Below are 14,751 nucleotides of genomic sequence, written 5' to 3'. Positions count from 1 at the left end.
CGCCTTATAGATCTCTGCCGAACAATGGGGTGGTGGCTTCTGCTCCAACAGCTCCAACACACCCGTTGCAATATGCAACGAACAGCGCAGTTGATTAATCTGTAACGGGTTCCGCGCAACATATAAGCCCTCCTTGTCTTCTGGATCCTCATCGCCTGTCTGCGTATCATCCGAGCCCGGTGCTCACCCCCTCACTGTCTCTCACTGTCTTCTTCGCTCAACGACTCGAGGTCACGAACTGTTCTGGATCTTTGTCTGTCCACCACATCACTTTTACATCATCTCAGCATACTCGGGACGCATGTCTCCCTCTACATTTGCTCGGACCGTGTGCTTCCTTGCATCCCTCGCGTTCGCAGCTCCAGTGCAGGGTGCCCCCGCCGGATTCTATGCAGGCGTCGGTGGAGTCGGTGTGTATCCGTGACTGATACGCGCCACATTCTTCCGTGCTGACGGATCCTTGCAGCACCTCTGCTTGGAAAACGCCAGGCCTCGGTCTCTTCCTCCGCCTCTTTCAGCGCCGGCGCCAGCATCTTCTCGAGCCCATCCTCAGCTGCTTCCCTGTCCCCATCCTCCACTGCTGATGGCGGATTCTCAACAGGCGACCCGTCGTCTGTTCCCAGCTCCGCTTTCTCTTCCGCCTCCATCTTCCCGTCCAGTGGTGCTGGCGGATTCTCCACGGCTGTTCCCTCTGCGTCGACCACGCCGGCCGTGAGCAGCAGCGCTGCAGGTTCCTCAGCTGGCTTCCCATCCCCATCAGACACCCCATCCCTCTCGGGTGCCAGTGGTGCATCCGTCGTGACCGTAGTCTCGACCCAGTATGTTACCGTTACTGCTTGCGGCGGTGCGAACCCTACCGCTGCTCCCACCGGCCCTGCCAGCATTGGCTCCGGCCTCGGCGACAGCACCGCGTTCAGCGCACCCACCGGCAGCGCGCCAGATGGTAGTCCCGCATCCGGTGTACCCAGCGGCGGGGCCAGCGGAGGCGTGTCCTCACTCGGCCCCGCCTCGAGCGCTGCGTCGGTCTTCCCCAGCCCGTCCGCATCTGGCTCTGATGGCGGATGTGATGGATCGTCCGCCTCGTCGGCTGTTGTCCCGAGCGCGAGTGTCTCGGGCGGCGCCGCGTCGGTTTCCACTGGCGGAGCGAGCTCGTCGGTTTTCGGGGCCGGTGCATCCTCCGTGTTCTCACTGAATCCCAGTGCCAGTATCCCAACGAGCTCCCCGGCGTTCTCGTTCCCCGTCTCTCCTTCAGCGACCTCGTCCAATTTGGTCCCGCCTTCGTCGGCGGTGTCCGACTCTGCTGCGGCATCTAGCGCGACTGCCGGTTTCTAGACTGTCACACAGCAAGGAGTCGTACATCCTTGATCGGGCGCTGATCTGGAGTAACGTCAGTGCTGTTAACCAAAATGCTCAGTGGGACCGAGTGTGGTTTCGAGAACGAGTGCACGCTCTGACATGTAGTACCATATACCCCGTACGCATCGCAGGTAACGTTCGTACATAGCACTCATGATATATCAACTGCAAGCCCCTGTGTGTATGTCCGTCGAGTGCGATCTGTCTTTCTCGCAGCTTGTGCTCGTGGGTTCATGTGGGAACACCGAATGAAGACGTGGGTAATGCGATTTTCGTTCTGATGTCTGCGGCCTCGGATAACAAGCGTTCTTACCCTTCGTGATAAGCTTCGTACGGTATTGGCAGCGGCGCGAAATCTGAACGTACGCACGCGCATCCGCGCCACATACCCGAAAATATTGTGTCAAGAAATTTCACCTGGAGAGTACTCTACTTGAGCGAGAAAAAATAAAATGCGCCGAAACGGTTTCAATTCACCTGCAGGTGACATTCTGCGTGTTGGAGGGTAAAAACATATGATTGAGAAAATCAGAAGGAGCGCGCTTCGCGCGGGTTCTTGCTCGGGGTCGGGAGACGCGTCGGGAACACGTGACATTACCGATTCCACTTAGCGCCAAGGCATTGGCTTTTTGGATAACTGACTCGGGGTCCAGTTTTCAAGATGCTGCGTCTTCTCTCTCGCCCCATCCGCACCGTCGCCCCAATCTTCCGCAGAACAATGGCTTCCACACCAGATTTTGTATGTTTTGTGTGCCATCTGACTACATCGCAACTGACTGTCTTGCGTGCAGAACAAGCCTCTGTACACACCCCTTGCAGAGCTTGACCCTGAGGTCCAAAACATCATCGACAAAGAGACATGGAGACAATTTTCTGGCCTCGAGCTCATTGCCTCAGAGGTGTGCAGTGTTCCTGTTATTTTCTCACCGCGATCTGACCACTTAGTACAGAATTTGACGAGCCGTGCTGCGATGGAAGCGAACGGCTCGATCCTCACTAACAAGTACTCGGAAGGTCTCCCTGGCGCGCGGTACTACGGCGGTAACGAATATGTCGACGAACTTGAGATTCTCTGCCAAAAGCGCGCTCTCCAGGCGTTCCACCTTGACCCTGCAAAATGGGGCGTTAATGTCCAGCCGTACTCGGGTAGCGTGCGTCTTCCATTCCCACTTGTCGTTCGCACGGTTTAATTGACGTAAACCCTGTGTGCCCTAGACTGCGAAGTTTGTCGAATTTGTTTCTCGCATCGGTGTGCGGACTGACGATTGGCTCGCAGCTTTGCGACTCTCACCGCCCTGCTTCAACCGCAGGAGCGTCTCATGGGTCTTGGCCTCCCTGATGGTGGTCATCTCACGCATGGGTACTTTGTGAGTGTCCCACAATTGCGATCACTTCTTGGTACTCGCGCATGTTTTTGCTCTCCCTTGCTCGAGCGGTGCAAGGACTGATGTACATGGGTCTGTGGCAGAGTCCGTCTCGCAGCCGTCCCCAGCGCTGTTCCATCGCTCTGCGCGGATTGCTGTAAGCTGGACTCCGTCGGCGGTCCGTGTTCTGGAGGTCCCGGCGGAACATATCCGCTGCGACACGGCGTTCCGGAGGCTTGAGAGAGGACTCAGCCGTCGTCGCCATATCTTCCTCCGGTTTAGACAGTTTTCCCCATCCGGTGTGCCGATTCTTGAGCTCCCCAGCGGATTGCGAGATGTGGTAACATAAGTTCGACGACGTGAATGCACTCCTTTCTTTACTCTCTTCCCTTTCTTTGCATACGTGTGATGGAACACTAACGCATCTCCTGCAGACTGCGAAGAAGAAAATGACGGCATCGTCGATCTACTTTGAGTCGCGTCCGTACGGTCTGGACCACTCGACACAGCTGATTAACTATACGGGGCTGGCGGAGGAGGCGCGGGGCTACAAGCCGCAGCTGGTGATCTGTGGCGCATCGGCGTACCCGCGGGACTGGGATTACAAGGCACTGCGGGCGATCGCGGACGAGCACGGCGCGTACCTGATGGCGGACATCGCGCACACGAGCGGGCTGGTGGCCGCGGGTGAGCTCGCGGATCCGTTCCAGTACTGCGATGTCGTCACGACCACGACGTGCGTGTTCTTCCATAAGGAATTGTTGTGATACTGAGGCGCACGTTGTGCAGACACAAGACGCTGCGCGGCCCTCGCGCGGGCATGATTTTCTTCAGGAAAGACAAGGACCTCCAGAAACGCGTGAACGATGCGGTATTCCCTGCGTGCCAGGGCGGTCCCCACAATAACGTATGTAGCCTTCGTACGTCTCTGTCTGCTTGCGTTATTGACGCGGTTCTTCCAAGACGATCGCGGCGGTCGCAACGTCACTGTTGCAGGCGTGCCAGCCTACATGGAAAGCATACGCGAAGCAGGTGATCGCGAACGCGCAGACGCTCGGAGAGGAGCTCGTCGCGCACGGTTATAAGCTGCAGACGCAGGGTACGGATAACCACCTCGTACTTTGGGACCTTCGCCCGCTCGGTCTCACTGGCAGCAAGCTCGAGAAGCTCTGCGATCTCGTCGGGATCACTATCAATAGTGAGTCCGCGACGCCAATCTCTCTTCACAGATTTCGCTGGTTGTTGACGCGCGTTGACAGAGAATGCTGTGTCTGGCGATGCGTCGGCACAGGTGCCGGGCGGTATCCGGCTGGGCACGTCCGCGTTGACATCGCGAGACATGCTCGAGAGCGACATTAAGGTCGTCGCAGGCTTCCTGCACCGGTCTGTACAACTCGCACTTGTGCTGCAAAAGGAGGCGGGCAGCAAGCTACTCAAGGACTTCCTGCGCGTCGCGACGGTGGAGGAGGAGGGCAAGCAAGGCGCGCGGCTCGTGCGCGAGCTCCGCCGGGAGGTGCGCGTGTTCGCGCGGCGATGGCCCGTCCCCGGCGTCGACGTCTCGACGCTCACGCGGCCTGCGGGCATCGAGGAGGATTACTGATTGGCAGTTGGCTGTGCTTGGGTTTTGGTTAACATGGTGACCGACGAAGCGTGAAAAGGCGGACGTTCAACTGGTCCAGCCCTCCCAGACGTTCAACATTGTTTGGGGCTGTACATTTACTGTAGTTTACGACTTGCCTTCCTCAGGCTGCCAGATCCTGTGTCCATAGGGGTGATATTCAACATACTGTACTTCTGGCAAATTGCGCATTGAGTTGTATCCATATGTTTATGGTATGTTGCAGAATTTAAAGTGGGATTCCTGTTCTGGAAATATGTACACTTCGCTCACCGGCAGCGCGGTGGCGCAACTTGACAACCACTACTTAGTTGTCGCCAGAGGAATAGTCTCCTCGTCCAGCTTTTCTTCTTTAATACTTGGAGACTCCCAGAGACTCTGCCTGGGCAGTTGACTCAGACTCCAGGAGATCAGCGGAACTTCATAATGAAGACCATATTACTGACTCAGAGGGAACAGTCTGTTGCTAGTTTGCTTTCACGCAGATACCACCTCGTTCTTGCTTTCTGATGATCTTTCCTACTGCGACCGACTTATTCTCGTCCAGTCGTGACTGGGAGGGCGGAATCTCCCGATGCGCGTCTTACTCGTGGCTGGTGCACCCACGCTTTATCCAGACGCACACAACGAGTCTCCATACGCTGGCCATGGGCCTGGCCTGAATTCCGATGCATATCAATACCCCCGGAAAGCGTGTTCTTGTCTCTGCGGATTGCAAACCGACTGTCTTCTATTAGAGTCATGTTACTATTGTTCTATTCTCGGTCTCCCTGCCAGCCGCCATTGTCCGCGCAAAACACGAGGCATGCTTTGGTTTGGCTTGCACACAGCAGCCACCTTCTTGTCCGCCGCCGCACATAAAGCCTTCAGGCGCGACACTGCTCCACCACTCAATCTCGCGCACGCCTTTTGACTGGAAACCTCCATCGTTTTTGCTATCGTTTCCTTATCGACTTGCTGAGCATGTTGTCTACGCTTCCTCTTACGCTCTTGGCTGTTCTTCCTCTCGTCTCGGTATGGGCTGCGCCCTCCTGTTCACTAAGGTCTAGCAGTGCCAGTGCCTCGGGTATAAGTCAATCACCTTCTGGCTCCTCGGGTTCGTCCCCGTCTTCGAGCAATAGCTCTGGGAGTGGCACGAACGGTGCAGGAGGCGATATCGTTTCGATGGCTTGGTATACGGGTTGGCACTCTACATATCTCTCCCCGCAGGATGTCAGCTGGTCCAAGTATTCAACCGTGACATACTCCTTCGCGTGAGTGCTTATTATCGCTGATCGCGCGCGATGTGCTTATGTGTGCAGCACGACCACCCCGGACGTAAACACGTTAGCGCTCACCTCTGAAGACACCACGTTGCTCCCAGAAATCGTCCAGAATGCACATGCGAACGTGAGAGCACGATATGTCAGCTATGAGACTGTGCATCTGATAGTTATTTCCTACAGGGCGTCAAAGCGATGCTCACGGTCGGCGGCTGGTCGGGATCGCAATACTTCTCCACTGCCGTCGCCACCGCTGCCAACCGCACTGCATTCGTCGGTGCCGTCCTTGGTCTGGTTAAGCAGTATAATCTTGACGGCATTGACTTTGAGTGCGTGTCTCGGTTCACTCTATGTCGAGCTACGTTGACGGAGCTTGCAGCTGGGAGTACCCCGGACGTCTGGGCGTCAGCTGTAACATGATTTCAGACTCGGACAGCGCCAATTTCCTCACCTTCCTCCAAACACTGCGCGCTGAGCCCGCCGCCAAGAACTTGACCATCTCTGCTGCGGTGGGAATACCCGTGTTCACGGGGTCTAACGGATCACCCATGACCGACGTGTCTGCGTTCGCGTCCGTGCTCGACTTCGTTGAAATAATGGACTACGACGTGTGGGGAACTTGGTCCGGCAGTGCAGGTGTCGGGCCAAACGCACCGCTGAACGACTCCTGCTCGACACACCAGGCGGGTTCCGCGGTGTCTGCAGTCGACAACTGGACCAAGGCGGGCTTCCCGGCCAACCAAATCGTCCTTGGTGTCGCCTCGTATGGCCATAGCTTCCTCGTCACCCCCGATAACGCTTTCTCTCCTACGGGCTCCACGACTCTTGCCAGTTATCCGCTGTTCAACACAACGTACCAACCAGAGGGCGATTCTTGGGACGTGGACGCGCCGGCGGGTACTGACCAGTGCGGGAATGCAACTACCGGCGGGTGGGACGGGCTCTGGTACTTCAGGGGCCTGTTCGAAGCGGGCGGGTTTCTCACGGGGAATGGCACTGTCGCGTCCGGTATCGACTACAGGTTCGACTCGTGCAGCCAAACGGTATGTGGTTTGTGAGTGCAGCCTTGCAGAGCGTAACTGATTAGCGATGCGCAGCCGTATGTATACAACCCGAACACGGAGGTGATGGTATCATTCGATAACGCGGACTCGTTTGGTAGGCCTGTTTTACTGGCAGTGAATTTACAGTCAACTGACGGGATGCTGCAGCTGCCAAGGGCAACTACATTAAGCAGGCTGGCCTGCGTGGCTTCGCGATGTGGGAGGCCGCGGGTGACTACGAGGACATCTTACTCGATGCCATTAACAACGCCATCGGGGTCCAGAAGGTTAGTACTTTCGATGTTGTTTCATATACACCCTTCTAATGAGATTGTGCGTCAATGTAGTGAGCATTGGAGACGAGTCCATCACGAGCGCTGTCATTCATTTGGGTATCGAGGTATGTATTAACGACGCACATAGGTTATGTATCACTACGCAGATACCACATCCAATTTATATATCCTTCACGAGCTCCCTCATTCGCTTGTTTACGAACAGATCCTCGTCAGGCCAGCGTCCCTTGGCGACCTCGATTGTAAAACGCGCAAGATCGTCGATCGGCGTCAGCAACGAAGGCAAAAAGCAAGACATGATTGGCGTTATGGCCCAGTCCATGGCGCGCGCAGAAGCCGGGCGCTGGTTCTTGCGGTCTTCCGGGTAGCGCTTCGAAGGGAAGAAATATCCTGGTCGATAGACGTGAGCCTTCATACCCGGCGAGCTTTTGCAGAGCTCGATGAGCTCGCTCTCGGTGCGTCCCTGCATGTCACGTCGTATGAAAGTCTGTAAGTAGGCATCAAAACGCGAAGCGGCGCACCTTGACACGCGCCCACATCTGGGTTGTCTTGCCCGTCGGGTCTGCGCCCTCCCCGCTAAGATACACGAATCTGAACGGGCTCTCCGCCTGCCTTCCTTCGCCCACTCGTGCCTCCTGGATCGCGTGCACGGCCGCAATGAGATAGTCGTGGGTGAAGGTGGTGTACTCCTGCTCGCCAACGCCGAGGGCAGAGCGACCGAGTGCCCAGATGCATGCGTCGTGCACTGCTAGATGACGTGCAAGCTCTGGTGGATAGGATGTAAGGTCGTCGTGCAGGATCACTGCCGTCTTCGATGCGGCGGACTCTGGGAGCACTGTCCACTCGGGTATCGCGCGGCGCGTCAACAGGGTGATGCGCGTAATGGCGGGGTCTGCGAGGGCGGCGCGGTATATTGCCAGGCCGGCCACATAATAACATTCGTGAGCTGGTTGAGCGACTTAGAAGCACCTGTAGTAAGCACGTACCAGCGCCGGTAGCGCCTGTCAGGAGCAGCTGCATTCCCTCAATTTCTGGTAAAGAATCTAAGCTGCGGCTGCGTCTTCCTGGGATGGTATACAAGCTTGTTACGTTCTGCTTTGGCATTCTGCGTATTTATATAGAGTCGTTCAGGCACACGTAAACCGGCATGCAAACGACGTGGACCGTCGGCGCTGGCGAGAGTGACGTCGGTACCTCATCTGATCGGTTAAGATCGGTTAACGCCAGTCGGTTTGTCTCAGCCGTCCTCATCTGCTGGCGAATTTACAACAACACGATGCATTGATCCTATGCGACGAAGGTATACATTATAGCACAGGGCTACCAAATGACAATGGGGAGGTAACACATAAACCGAATACATATGCGCAATGAGATGATTGATGATGAATGGACGGTGAGACGAATGTGAGATGCCCTGTGCTGCCTAGAATACAAGACCAGCGACCGACAAACCGAAAATATGACGACGAGTATAGCACATTTTGGGAGTTGATGGGTTGAGTTGATGGGGCGCCAGAGTTAGATCTTGGCAGGTCAGATCCTGGCCGGACACGGAGGGCCGTTGCTGAGTTCTGTCCCCAGCTTCTGCACCAGGTGCATACCAAGGGGCTCTAGGGCGTCCCTCCACAGCTGCGTCCTGCGACGACCATCGAAGATGCTTCGCGAGCGCTCGCCGATCTCGCCCTCGGGGCCGAAGACGTAAACTTTCTCCTCCTGCCACGGCGCCTCCCCGTATGCGAACGCAATCCAGCGCTCCTGCACTGCATCGCGCACGCGCGAGTACGTCCAGTCGTCGACGACGGGCATTGCCCACTCTTCGATCGATCCGCTTTCGCTGGAGTCGCCGTACGCGTAGTCCGAACCGCTGTCTTCCGCCTCGGAGTCGGACGAGAAGAAACACTCAGGCCCAGAATCCGTTGGGCACCCATCGCCAGACACGGTGGGAACGACGGACGGAAGGGGAACGTTGTCGAAGAGGTAGATGAGGTCGACAGCGTGATGTGGGACGCCCCGTGCAGGTCCTTCCTGGTCAAACACGTAACGCCAAACGCCGCGCCCGCCGCGCTCGCGCTTGTGGCTGGCAGCAATGCACTCGGTGGGCCATGCAAAACGGGAGTCGTTGATGAGCTCGAGCACCCGCTGGGGTAGCTCGTCAACGGGCGTGTACGCGTTGATATCGTAGGCGCGGAGTAAGGCATTCGCCTTGGTGAGCGACTGACACACTGCGCGAACGCGTCGCACAACGCCAGACGCAGTCCATAGTGAGGCAGTGAGTGACCACAATAGCGACTCGTCACCGCAATCGCCAATCATAATAGGCTGGAGCGGGTGTCTGTGGTGCGAGTGAGAGCGAGAACGGGAATCCTTATATGGTTGAGAGAATTGATGAAGAAGGCGGTGGGCAGTTTTCAGCGGGTTCGAATGCGGGATGAGTTCCGGAGAATGTCTGGCTAACTGCTCTTCAGATAGATGATGGTATTCGTCGCTCTCCAACGGCACGAGGAAGCCTGCGAAGCCCTGGCGGAAGAACGTGCCGTCGTCCACCGCACGCATCGTGGTACTGAGGGAGACGAGCTTCTCCGGGTCGACGGCCCGCAATTCTTCTAGCGTATGCACACGGAGCGCAGACATGATTTTCGACAGCTGCGAGCCCGCTGCGTGCAGATTCGGCACCTCGAAGTCAGTCTGTGCGCTCTGGATGATCGCGCGTCGGAATAGCGGGTGCGTATCATTCGCCGCCGAATGAAGATGGCAGAGGATGTCGGCGGCGCCTGAAGACTCACCGAAAAGGGTGATGTTCAGGGGGTTACCGCCAAATTCGGAGATGAAACAGTATACCCATTGATGGGCTCTCCGCTGGTCGCGAAGACCTGTCGTCGAGGGGAGAATATCAGTGTAAACAGCAACAATATTACCAACCAAAGCTCACCGTAATTACCGACACCGTCATCCCCTGCGACTCTGTTATCCTCGCGCAACGCGAGGCTGGCAGCACAGCCGAGTAGACCAAGTCGATAACTAAATTAGGGGTGTCAGTACTCAGGAATATTTGGCGCGGTTGTAGAACACGTACTTGAAGGTCACGACGATGACAGGCTTGCCAATCTGGATGCTCTTCTGCACGAGCGAACCGCCGTCGAAGATCCAGCTAGAGCCTGAACCGCGGCATCCGCCCCTATTTCTCCGAGGTGAATTCACGAGACATAATCGAGGAGTAAACGACAATGTTACCCATGGGTCCATAACATGACGGGGAGATGGGAGTCCGGCGTGGCGTCAGCTGGGCAGGTAATGTTGAGGTTGAGGCAGTCGGCCTCGCTCTGCTTGAGGTGTTGCTGAGGGATGGAGTCATCGGCTATCCCAAACAGCTCCTCCTCGACCGTTTTATATCTTGGCTGAGGGCATATGGGGCTGCCAACGCATAAGGTCAACAATCAATCCGCCAGACAGTTCGTGGATACGAACCCAAAACGAGTCGCATCTGTCTGGGGTGGGTATGTGGTGAACAGTCTCGACTGGCGAAAGCGAGCTGGTATAGATGCATATTTAATGCCACGGTACTGGTGCACCGCTGCATCAGGGGTAGAGATAGAATGCACAACGCCGCTGAACGTGGTTTGGAGCTCCTCATGGAGGACGACGGGCTCCTCCACCGAGTTGAGAACCTTGGCAATCATGCTATGAATCAGACGCAACAAGCGCGAGGGGTAATAGGTGGGAAGCCTGCAAATGCAGGAGTGATATGATACACGGGGGGCGCGCGGGAGGAGAACGGGTGGAGCGGGGGACCATAGGGTCGCGCCTTCATTTGTACGATGCGCAGGGCACAGGCCGCAGACCGATATCGATCGTCCTGAGCTCAAGAAATTGGAGTGCTGTGCCCGAAGAGGAAACCTGCTCGGTGTGGAACGCAGTCTGGGTGCACTCCCGGGAATCGCCGAGAGTGTGTAACAACTATCAACAATATGCTTCGAACTTACTGGAACTCCTTTGCTTCGCATTGAGTCGACCACGGGACCTGCCTGGGCTTCCCCTTTGACATCAATTGTGACGAACACCATGTAGCATAGACCGAGTTCTCCCGACCACCGTCCGTGGAGCAAAGGGATCTGCGACGTCCTGCATGTACTTACGCATCGAACGATGCGCAAAAGATAGAAGGTTTAGACGCGGAAGCTGCGAGGTAAATGCCACGTACAGATAGTTGCGCCGTTTCGTTTTAGCGGAGCCGGCGAGGTCACCAGTCCCACGTCCAATGAAGTTGCGCAGCCTCGCAGATTGGGACGTAAGAATATCTGTCTGGTCTGGGCATTGATCATGATCACTACTGAACCGAGCAGACACTCGGAACAATTCGTGAACCACGCTCACCACAGAAGGGAACGAGCGACAATGTGCCACGCATGGATAGTTACCTTATGCACCGTGATGCGCATTGCACCCTCAACGTAGGTTCATCACAGAACAAGGCGAGTGCATTTCGGACGGTACAGTTCTGATACATCAGCATCGAGAAGTTTCCCATCCCAAATGTGCATCTCATACCCACGCACGCATCGATCCTGTAATGCGGCACATTTAATCAGTACGCCATGAACCGAACCTACGTCTTTTATCTGCTGGCAGACCAGAAAATTTCCAGACCACCTGACCTGGCTGCGTCGATGATTGCCAAAACCAAAAAAGGACTTCCCCTCATGTTATACCTGCGCTTAGTGAAATTAAAAGCGAGTGGAACCACACAGAGAAAATTTACTTGCCAGAGTGATGTATCATGACAGTTTCTGCTTCCGAAGGCCATGCGACTCTGCGAGAAGCACCACCCGCAGTGACACAAATCCGGGAGGGTCTCAAGTGCATTGTTATGCACAAACACGGGAACCTTGAAAGGTCAACGTCGTGTATCGCTCTGTTGGTGGAAGTGGTGAAGGCGAATTCTGTTACGCAGCATTCACATCAGTAACTCGACCGCCCTAGAGAATCACGTCCCGAACCGCCAGCCTGAAAGATATGGCGTATCGAAACCACAATAACCAGGAGGCATCACAGCACCACACGAGACCAGGCGCATGTACCAGGCGACAACTTCTGGGATACGGTGGCGAAGACGCTGTGCTTACAGGACAATCGGGACACGGGGAAATGAGCGATTGTTTAAGTGCGGCTTCTCAGCCAATCAAGGCCTCGACGAAGCGCCTTGGAAGACCGGAAATTGAACTGGCAAGACACGTCACTATTGAGCTGCCCACTGAAGCGTGAGAACAGTGATACGCGAGGGGAATGTTTGGCAAGAAAAAGACCACAGGACACCAGACCAGCGGGCAAAAGGTAAACAAGTAACCGGCTGACCCCTCCATGAGCCTAAGCGTCACCGCAACATTGAGTGCGCATCTTTTAGCGCGCAGACGAGTAGGTTAGCACAGATGATAGTGCAGATTTGCACGACGAGGAGCCACGAGTAGAGCCTGACGTCGATGAGGCCCTGAAGATTCCCCGTGCATACCCGACAGAGCAGATTCGTAAGGGAATGGCGACTCTAAAAATGCATCTGGCCATCGATTACGCGCGGTAGGGCAGATGGCGCCTGTGCGGTTACAGTAACACCCAGTGGTGTATCAAGCAAATAGCCGCAGTGTAATTGAAAGGATGCACCACGCACCGCATCAGCACTGAGTTCCGCAGTGTTCAAATTTCAGGGCTGCCAGGCATCAGATCTGTCTCGATAGTCAGAAAACAGTTACGATAGAACCCCACATAGTTGGGCGATACACTCAAGCTCAGCAAAAAGGCATACGCGGCAGACCGCGATATCAGACAAGCATCGCAGATGAACAAATATAAAGCGAACCATGTCGGCGTCGGGTCGACTAGTAAGTCTAGGACAGAACGAAAAAAACGACTGCGCCTCGTGATGTGCTGCCTCAGATAGCAAGAGGTGCGCCCCAAGTGCACGTCGCGTCTCTGGAGCAGACCACGCGGGCAGAACGTTACCGCATATCTAAGACGCACAGCACAACCAGAGGCGGAACTACGATTGCCGCTGCTGCATGAAGAACAAATTGTCGTTGTGGGTCGACGTGTTATGGCTACGTTGCGCAGCGATACTTCTCGGCGCTATCGGAGACTATCTGACAGTCCCAGAGCACATAAAAAGTGGAATACGGGAGGAACTTCGACTTACATGTAAACTTAGAGCCCTAAAACCATAACGATCTATGCAGATGGAGACGACGACCGACGGCCGACACCGTCTCGTGGCCACTCGCGATCGCTCTCGAACGAATCACTTTTTGTGTCGTCTCATCGTCAATATTTCGACAATGAAGAGTATGCGTTCCGTATTAGCAGAATACTGCTTATGTTTTCCAGAGCAAACCAAAGAGCAAGTCGCAGCGATGAGCGTTGAGGTGAAGATGTGATTGATCACATCTTCGCGATCGGGCATTATGGGCGTCTATGTACAGTGGTTGCCAGCCAACCCTACTCAGGCCTGCGGAGTGGGACTACTCAAAATGCCAGAAAATACATGTGCAGCGTACTACGCCGACAACAATCTACACCTCTGCCGACTATAACGTAGCACTTCATCCTCTCACCCGCACAACCTTCCTTTTACCCTTGCCACCACCGCCTCCCACCGCTGGCGCCGCTTCCTGCGCGTTCATCCCAGCTTTAATCGTCTCTATCAGCACGCCCGACGGTAATGCTGGAGAATAGGCGGATATCCTGCTCGTGATAGGGGGATACGGCATTGGCGGGCTTGGCGGTTTTGGTCGACCGCGGGCTGACGGAGGAACCGCAGGAGCAGCTGAGGCTGGGGGAGTGGTCGCCGTGGACTTTGCCTTTGACGCAGCTTGCTTGCCCTTCGTTATAGTCACAGGAGCAGCTTTCTGCGCTGCTGCAGGCTGCTCGGGCTCAGACGGGCTCGCGGCGGTATGGTATGGAGGCTTTGGGACATTATCGGGCTTGAGCATTTGTATCTGTAAGGAAATCATCTCCAAAAGCTGCTTTTCTGTGAAATACCGTATCGGCATATCATCTCCCGCCGCCGCCAGGGACAGAGGAGTGGGATGACGGACACGTACTGGTTTTGATCGAGGAGTTGACCAGCCGCCCGTCCTTCTTCCACTGCACACGCACCCGCCCGGGGTTCTCCCAGTCCCGCGGGTGCGACTTGTGCACTTCGTGCAGCGTGCCGAGCCCGAGCCTATTCGTCGCATCCGCGATATCTTTGCTGAGCGGCCACCACACACTCTTGGAGCGCGCTATGCGCCGCTCGCCGCGCCCCGACGGGCGCTTGGCGTCTATGTAGATGGGGTATATGCACGTCCACCTGCAGGGTAGGTCCACAGATAACGACCGAAGCGTCATGCGCGGGTACGCCGGAGATGTCACAGGGCTACACACTTTTTGTACGGCGTGATGTCTGTCACCGTCTTCTGGCCTTGCTCCTCGCGGTCTGGAGTGGGTTGCGTGAACTGCGGCTGCGAGGGGGACGCGGGACCTGCGGTGGGCTCGACGAGCGTCGGGACGTCGTCTTCGTCGTCGGACAGCTCTTCGAGGATTGCACCCTGCGTGCCTGTGTTGGGTAGGGGACGGGTTGGGAGAGGTAGGTCGGTGTCATCGTCGAATATCTCCTCAACAACTGCTGTTCGGCGAGACATGTTGTGTGGAATGTATGCGAGGTAGTTGTGAGGTCGTCTGACGCCTCGGAAGTCGACCTCGGATAGTTGTCACGTTTGTCACAATGTCCTGACCTGTGACCGAATTGTCCGTCACAGTGCCAGTACAGTGACCAGTGTAGCTCCC

General features: G+C 55.9%; 6 protein-coding genes across 6 annotated transcripts; 3 read left to right on the top strand and 3 right to left on the bottom strand.

The window, feature by feature from the left end:
- Positions 1–301: 301 nt before the first annotated feature.
- On the top strand, positions 302–1,332 carry SCP_1501240 (hypothetical protein; the record flags this gene model as incomplete). Its single annotated transcript, XM_027764233.1, has 2 exons — positions 302–410; positions 467–1,332. The coding sequence occupies 2 exons, from the start codon at positions 302–304 to the stop codon at positions 1,330–1,332; spliced, it is 975 nt and encodes a 324-aa protein (XP_027620034.1).
- A 685-nt stretch (positions 1,333–2,017) lies between these two features.
- On the top strand, positions 2,018–4,320 carry SCP_1501230 (Serine hydroxymethyltransferase, cytosolic; the record flags this gene model as incomplete). Its single annotated transcript, XM_027764232.1, has 9 exons — positions 2,018–2,095; positions 2,148–2,255; positions 2,307–2,507; positions 2,572–2,579; positions 2,633–2,723; positions 3,155–3,456; positions 3,510–3,627; positions 3,684–3,918; positions 3,980–4,320. 9 exons carry the CDS (start codon positions 2,018–2,020, stop codon positions 4,318–4,320), a joined length of 1,482 nt encoding a protein of 493 aa, XP_027620033.1.
- Positions 4,321–5,301: 981 nt separating this feature from the next.
- SCP_1501220 (glycoside hydrolase family 18 protein) lies at positions 5,302–6,969 on the top strand (the record flags this gene model as incomplete). Its single annotated transcript, XM_027764231.1, has 6 exons — positions 5,302–5,564; positions 5,640–5,727; positions 5,784–5,929; positions 5,980–6,643; positions 6,698–6,758; positions 6,812–6,969. 6 exons carry the CDS (start codon positions 5,302–5,304, stop codon positions 6,967–6,969), a joined length of 1,380 nt encoding a protein of 459 aa, XP_027620032.1.
- Positions 6,970–7,099: 130 nt separating this feature from the next.
- SCP_1501210 (hypothetical protein) lies at positions 7,100–7,959 on the bottom strand (the record flags this gene model as incomplete). Its single annotated transcript, XM_027764230.1, has 3 exons — positions 7,100–7,402; positions 7,461–7,831; positions 7,926–7,959. 3 exons carry the CDS (start codon positions 7,957–7,959, stop codon positions 7,100–7,102), a joined length of 708 nt encoding a protein of 235 aa, XP_027620031.1.
- A 516-nt stretch (positions 7,960–8,475) lies between these two features.
- On the bottom strand, positions 8,476–10,619 carry SCP_1501200 (carboxylesterase; the record flags this gene model as incomplete). Its single annotated transcript, XM_027764229.1, has 5 exons — positions 8,476–9,812; positions 9,872–9,960; positions 10,016–10,117; positions 10,174–10,353; positions 10,408–10,619. The coding sequence occupies 5 exons, from the start codon at positions 10,617–10,619 to the stop codon at positions 8,476–8,478; spliced, it is 1,920 nt and encodes a 639-aa protein (XP_027620030.1).
- A 2,907-nt stretch (positions 10,620–13,526) lies between these two features.
- SCP_1501190 (predicted protein) lies at positions 13,527–14,606 on the bottom strand (the record flags this gene model as incomplete). Its single annotated transcript, XM_027764228.1, has 3 exons — positions 13,527–13,954; positions 14,028–14,275; positions 14,350–14,606. 3 exons carry the CDS (start codon positions 14,604–14,606, stop codon positions 13,527–13,529), a joined length of 933 nt encoding a protein of 310 aa, XP_027620029.1.
- Between the last annotated feature and the right edge of the window lie 145 nt (positions 14,607–14,751).

This window comes from Sparassis crispa, assembly GCF_003851025.1.
Source record: "Sparassis crispa DNA, contig_000014F, whole genome shotgun sequence".
NCBI classification, from domain to species: domain Eukaryota; kingdom Fungi; phylum Basidiomycota; class Agaricomycetes; order Polyporales; family Sparassidaceae; genus Sparassis; species Sparassis crispa.
This window is presented reverse-complemented; position numbering and strand designations above follow the sequence as displayed.